The sequence below is a fragment of the Rhinolophus ferrumequinum genome, chromosome 9 (assembly GCF_004115265.2).
Source record: "Rhinolophus ferrumequinum isolate MPI-CBG mRhiFer1 chromosome 9, mRhiFer1_v1.p, whole genome shotgun sequence".
Taxonomy (NCBI): domain Eukaryota; kingdom Metazoa; phylum Chordata; class Mammalia; order Chiroptera; family Rhinolophidae; genus Rhinolophus; species Rhinolophus ferrumequinum.
The window spans coordinates 67,835,162-67,842,245 of NC_046292.1; the positions used below are offsets into that span (position 1 = coordinate 67,835,162).

General features: G+C 42.4%; 1 protein-coding gene across 5 annotated transcripts in view; it reads left to right on the forward strand.

The window, feature by feature from the left end:
* LRRC8D (leucine rich repeat containing 8 VRAC subunit D) overlaps positions 1 to 6,584 on the forward strand; it is a 112,285-nt gene extending 105,701 nt beyond the window's left edge. For all 5 annotated transcript variants that reach the window (XM_033114214.1, XM_033114209.1, XM_033114211.1 and 2 more), the window contains one exon: positions 3,637 to 6,584. In XM_033114214.1, the coding sequence (XP_032970105.1) occupies positions 3,639 to 6,218 (2,580 nt within the window). In that variant the 5' untranslated portion in view covers positions 3,637 to 3,638 and the 3' untranslated portion in view covers positions 6,219 to 6,584. The remainder of the gene's footprint in view (positions 1 to 3,636) is intronic.
* Positions 6,585 to 7,084: the final 500 nt, after the last annotated feature.

Sequence of the window (7,084 nt, forward strand, 5' to 3'; positions counted from 1 at the left end):
GTTCCACTTGGGTCCCACTTGAGCACCAGCCAGAGCTTTTGCACATTGTATATGCATGCCTTTGCACCCTGTTTTCCATGACAGATGCAGTCCCTTGTACTCCAGGGAGAGCAGGCCCCTTCTCTCAGGCTGGAGAGAGAGACAGCAAGGGGAGGCTGCCAGCAGAAGGTCAAGGGCTTCCCTGGCCTATGACCCCAGCCAGCCCTGGGTGTGCCTTGGGACGGGGGTGAGGCAAAGCCTCAGTCTGGTGTCATAGCACATTCCTAGGGCAGCTGTTTCTGCGGCAGCTTCTTTTACCATTTCTTTTTGAAACTTTTTATGTAAGTTAAAGCATACATACCCCCAAAAGGCACATAACCTACTTGTACCGATCACATTTTATAAACTGTACACGCCCATGTAACCAGGTCATTCATTCTGATTGCTGCCTGATATTGCACTTTGTGAATATACATTTCATTTTTCTCTTCTACTGTTGATGGGCATCTGGATAGCTTCCAGTTTAGGGCTATTGCACGTGTCTTTTGATGAGTATGTGCATTTCTCCCGGGTATGCACTGAGCGGTAGAACTGCTGGGTCGTAGAGTACGCATATATTTAGTTTTAGGAGATATTAACCCAAATGTTTCCCAGTATGATTATAGCAGTTCACACTCCCACCAACAGTATTGAAGAGTTCTGATTGCTTCACAGCCTCACCAGCACTCAGTATTTTCTGTCATTTTAATTTTAGGAATCTTGGTAGATTTTATAACATTGTATAGCATTTTGGAAATAGAACCATTCACTCACCCCCCCCCCAACCCTGAAATTCTAAACTTTCATACATTTTCATACAAAATTCCTCAAGAACATTTAAAATGTTCTTAAGGGGTTTTCAATAATGCACTCTGTACAAAAGCTGGGAGCTACATCAGACGTAAAGCTCCTTTTACAGTGTTTGGTAGGTGGAAGGAAGATGACAATTGATAGCTGCTTTTAGTTTCATCATCATCATCATCATTATAAAAACCACCATCACTAAATGCCGTCTCTGTTCTGTTCTCCAGGAGAGAGAGTCGGACGTGGTGGACATAAGGCAAATACGCGTAGTCTCTGTCCACCAGAAACTCAAGATCCAGTGGAAGGGACCAACATTAGAAACAGATTATTAACAGGCATTGTGATAGGAGTTTGGGGAAGGAGATGGTGCTTGACCTGGAGCTTGAAGAATACGTAAGAGTTCAACAGAAAGAAAAATAGGATTGGGCTGGAGGAAATGGCAGGGACACAAACCCTTCGTGGGGAGTGGCAGAGTCGACCTCGTGCTGGAGAAGAAGGACCCATCTGAGGCTGCAGTCTTGGCAGCTGGTCTCGGTTGTTCAACTGTTGTCCTTGCAGGACTGTGGGGGACGAGCTGGCGACCTTTGGGGTCAGTGTGAAATCACAGTACTCTAATGCTGTATTCTCTGCACCCACCTTTTACCACTCTTCTTCCTCTGGGAGAATCCTCAGCCTTCCCCTCTTTCCTGGAAGCAAAGCCTGTCCTGAGTATGAAGTTCTTAAAAACGACCGCTGAAGCGTTGACAGCTGCAGGGTATCACTGGTCACAAGGATCCCACAGTTTCTCTGCTGTGTGGTCCTTTGGCTATTTATTTTTATGCTGAGGCCTAACTTGGAGGTTTTATTCTTGCGTGGTCCCGTGTTGCTTTATGATGGCAATGCAGTTTAAGAAAATGCTCTTCTGCCCAGTACCACGTGGAGACAGTTAATAAAATGTTCTTGAGGAAATTTGACGATGATGATGACCAACTGTGTGTTGGTGATTGTTAACATAGCAATGTGGAAGACGGACGTGGTTCCTGTCCTCATTGAATTTATAATCTAGTGGGAGAACAAACAAGTGTACAGTTGGTTCTACCACAGTGTGATAAGGCTGTGATGGGTGGAGGTGCAGAGTCCTATGGGGGCACGTCAGAGCAGCGCCTCTAGGGGTTAGGGAGGGCTTCCTGGGAACATGAGAGAAACCTGATAGCCTCCAGAAGGCCAGTGGGGAGGAAGTATTCCAGGTCGAAGAAACAATGTGTAGGAGAAATTGAGCACAGGGGAGAATGGCTGGTGGGAGAAACTGGAAGAAGTTATTAGCCTAGAGCACAGAGGATTTGGAGAGGAGAGGCGAGACACTGGTAATCAGTCATAATACTGTTTCCTATTGAAGCCAGAGAGTCGGCCTCAGAATCCTTTGCAACACAGCACTCTGGGCAACGTTTGCATAGATAGATAAAAACTACCTTCCATCCTTCATTTTAAAAATAAATGCATTCCCAGAACGTTGGGTATTTTCCTTGCCTTTTATCTTTTTGTTTTTTACTACTTTTAGAAATCATTTTTTTTTTTTTAGAAATCATTTTTTATACGAATATAGGAACCGGAGAACTTCCTGAGAAAGCAGAAGTAATGTTGCTTTTCAAGAAGTTGAAACTTCCAAATTCCAGAAGATGGACATTTGTTTCCCCTCCGTGGTTACAGAAGCCCATTGCCATTACTTGCCACTGTAAACGTTGTGTTTTCCTTGTTTCCTTCCAGAATGATTGTCCTTGTACTGTATTATTTGTAAGCTGGCTTCAGGATTGTAAAGCTGCCAGCTGTTAGTGAATGATGACCACATTTTTGAGTGTCCTGGCACCAGGATTCTCTTCATTGCTGCTGCGGTCACTGGCTTTGGTAGAGATCGGAGGTCTTACTTGTCCTGACTTAGTGTCATCCTCACTGATCATTCCATGCCTACGTGTGTCTTTGGCCCTTTTGTCGTTCCACATGTTTTCCATTGGTGCTACATCGAGGGCCAGAGTTTCAGCTCCATATATTGATAAATCCCAAGTAGGTAGACTAAGACTCCTTTTATACTCTAGACCCTTAATTTCAACCGTTGTGGGACATTTCCACCAGGGTGGTAAGAGCTAACATAGAGGAGCTAACAGATACGTGTGGCCAAATGGTATGCTAAGAGCTTTACAGTCAGCTTAGTTTAAGCTTTCTAACAACCCTTAGAAGTTATCATCCTCTTGCTTACAGATGAAAAATACTAGGCTTGGAGAATCACACCATTTGTAAGTGGTAGGCCTGAGGCTGGAAACAGGCTATCCAGAGTTTAATAGTATACACAGACCCTTCAATTTTGGCTTGTACAAAATAGCAGTCATCCCAACCCCCTACCTCAAAACTTCAGGCTTAACCTTAAATCAGTCCAGTCCACAACAGATAACATCCTGTTCTTATGTCTTTCTTCAAGATCCAGTAAGTTACAAGTCTTTAAATTCTGTCTCCTAAATAACTCTCAAATTTCTACTGCCCCCTTTCTGCGTGAATCACTATAGACCTTGTGCAGACTGTCATTATTTCTTACCTAGGAGGCAATCTATTCTCCACCCAGTTTTTGTTTTTCTCTTCTCTTGGGCTAGGAGAGAAGAGCTACTATAGCAAACCACCATTTTCCTCATGTATGTTCCTTTTAGTTTATTTTCTACTGCACCTGTCTTGAATGAAGAGATAAGACCAGGATGAGAAAACTTAGTTTGGAGCAAATAAAGGGTTTTTCTCATTTAATATTTTCACTCGCATCTCTGTAGTAACGTCTTTTGTTTGCTTGTTTTCTAGGAATGTTTACCCTTGCAGAAGTTGCTTCACTTAATGACATTCAGCCAACTTACCGAATCCTGAAACCATGGTGGGACGTGTTTATGGATTACCTGGCTGTCGTTATGTTGATGGTAGCCATCTTTGCAGGAACCATGCAACTTACCAAAGATCAGGTGGTCTGCTTGCCAGTATTGCCATCTCCTGTAAATTCAAAGGCACACACACCACCACCAGGAAATGCTGACGTTACCACCAATATCCCGAAAATGGAAGCAGCCACTGACCAAGACCAACATGAGCGGGCGACAAGTGACATTTCCTTTGGCGCATCTGCTGTGACACCTGACATACCTCTCAGAGCCACATATCCTCATACAGATTCCACAGTTCCAAATCAGGAGGCAAAGAAAGAGAAGAAAGATCCCACAGGCCGAAAAACAAACTTGGATTTTCAGCAATATGTATTTATTAATCAGATGTGTTACCATCTGGCCCTTCCGTGGTATTCCAAGTACTTTCCGTACCTTGCTCTTATACATACTATCATTCTCATGGTCAGTAGCAACTTTTGGTTCAAATATCCCAAAACGTGCTCAAAAGTAGAACATTTTGTTTCAATATTAGGAAAGTGCTTTGAATCCCCTTGGACTACTAAAGCGTTGTCTGAGACAGCGTGTGAAGACTCGGAGGAAAACAAGCAGAGAATCACAGGTGCCCAGACTCTACCGAAGCATGTGTCTACCAGCAGTGATGAAGGGAGCCCCAGTGCCAGCACCCCGATGATCAACAAAACCGGCTTCAAATTTTCCGCTGAGAAGCCAGTCGTCGAAGTCCCCAGCATGACCATCCTGGATAAAAAAGACGGGGAACAAGCCAAAGCCCTGTTTGAGAAAGTGAGGAAGTTCCGTGCCCACGTGGAAGACAGTGACTTGATCTATAAACTCTACGTGGTCCAGACAGTTATCAAAACCGCCAAGTTCATTTTCATCCTCTGCTACACGGCGAACTTTGTCAACGCCATCAGCTTTGAACACGTCTGCAAGCCGAAAGTTGAGCACCTGACTGGGTATGAGGTATTCGAGTGCACCCACAACATGGCTTACATGCTGAAAAAGCTTCTCATCAGTTACATATCCATCATTTGTGTGTACGGTTTTATCTGCCTCTACACTCTATTCTGGTTATTCAGGATACCTTTGAAGGAGTATTCTTTTGAAAAAGTCAGAGAAGAGAGCAGTTTCAGTGACATTCCCGATGTCAAAAACGATTTTGCGTTCCTTCTCCACATGGTAGACCAATATGACCAGCTCTATTCCAAGCGTTTTGGTGTGTTCTTGTCGGAAGTCAGTGAAAATAAACTTAGGGAAATTAGTTTGAACCACGAGTGGACATTTGAAAAACTGAGGCAGCACGTGTCCCGCAACGCCCAGGACAAGCAGGAGCTACATCTCTTCATGCTGTCGGGTGTGCCCGATGCCGTCTTTGACCTCACAGACCTGGATGTGCTAAAACTTGAACTGATTCCAGAAGCTAAAATTCCTGCTAAGATTTCTCAAATGACGAATCTCCAAGAGCTTCACCTCTGCCACTGCCCTGCAAAAGTTGAACAGACTGCTTTTAGCTTTCTCCGAGACCACTTGAGATGCCTTCACGTGAAGTTCACCGATGTGGCTGAAATCCCTGCCTGGGTGTATTTGCTCAAAAACCTTCGAGAGTTATACTTGATAGGCAATTTGAACTCTGAAAACAATAAGATGATAGGACTTGAATCTCTCCGAGAGTTGCGGCACCTTAAGATTCTCCACGTGAAGAGCAATTTGACCAAAGTTCCCTCCAACATTACAGATGTGGCTCCACATCTTACCAAGTTAGTCATTCATAATGACGGCACTAAACTCTTGGTACTGAACAGCCTTAAGAAAATGATGAATGTCGCCGAGCTCGAACTCCAGAACTGTGAGCTAGAGAGAATTCCACATGCTATTTTCAGCCTCTCTAATTTACAGGAACTGGATTTAAAATCAAACAACATACGCACAATTGAGGAAATCATCAGTTTCCAGCATCTGAAACGACTGACTTGTTTAAAATTATGGCATAATAAAATTGTTACCATTCCTCCCTCCATTACCCATGTCAAAAACTTGGAGTCACTTTATTTCTCCAACAACAAGCTCGAATCCTTACCAGTGGCAGTGTTCAGTTTACAGAAACTCAGATGCTTAGACGTAAGCTACAACAACATTTCAATGATTCCAATAGAAATAGGATTGCTCCAGAACCTGCAGCATTTGCATATCACGGGGAACAAAGTGGACATCCTGCCAAAACAACTGTTTAAATGCGTTAAGTTGAGGACTTTGAATCTGGGACAAAACTGCATCGCCTCCCTCCCAGACAGAATTGGTCAGCTCTCCCAGCTCACCCAGCTGGAGCTGAAGGGGAACTGCTTGGACCGCCTGCCAGCCCAGCTGGGCCAGTGTCGCCTGCTCAAGAAAAGCGGGCTTGTTGTAGAAGATCACCTTTTTGACACCCTGCCACTCGAAGTCAAAGAAGCATTGAATCAAGACATAAATGTTCCCTTTGCAAATGGGATTTAAACTGAAATAAATACGCGCACACCGGTGTGCAGGAACAAACAACTTCCTAGATAACAAATGCTCATCTACAAGTTATTGCAAGATAATGCATTTTAGGAGTAGATACATCTTTAAAAATAAAACACAGAGAGGATGCATAGAAGGCTCATAGAAGGCATAACCGAATGTTCAATGTTTGTAGTGTTTTAAGTCATTCATTTCCAAATCTTTTCTCTTTTTTTCTTTTGGGGAAAGGGAAGGAAAAATTATAATCACTAATCTTGGTTTCTTTTTAAATTGTTTGTAACTTGGATGCTGCCGCTACTGAATGTTTACAAATTGCTTGCCTGCTAAAGTAAATGATTAAATTGACATTTTCTTACTATATCACCTTTTTTGAGGTGTCTTGATTTACTTTACTTAATTGGGGCAATATTGCTTTAACTCAGACCACTAAAGACACATCAGGTCCAAACTTATAAATTCAGATTTGCTGAAATATTGATTTCCTTCCTGTTTTAATCTAAAGCACCTCAAATAAGCTCGTCTTATAATATTTGACTGGTACTACTGCTTCTGAGAATCCCATTTGATAGATTTTACACTCTTAAAAGTCTGGAATGTAGTAAATGTGTGTAGCTGGTTGGGGGTTTTGTTTGTTTTTAAAGGATAAGTAATAAAATATAATAGAAAATAGCACTCCCCTAAATAATAGCTTTTTTTTCATAGTCTGGAATTCTGATTATATGTGTATTTTTCTATCAATAATAATAGGGTTACCAATAACTAGACAATGTTTTTTAAAAAATAAATTTAATCTGATTACAACCAAAATAAAATCTTTAGTGATTTAATGATTAACAGCCTTCTAGTAACACCTTTTAGAA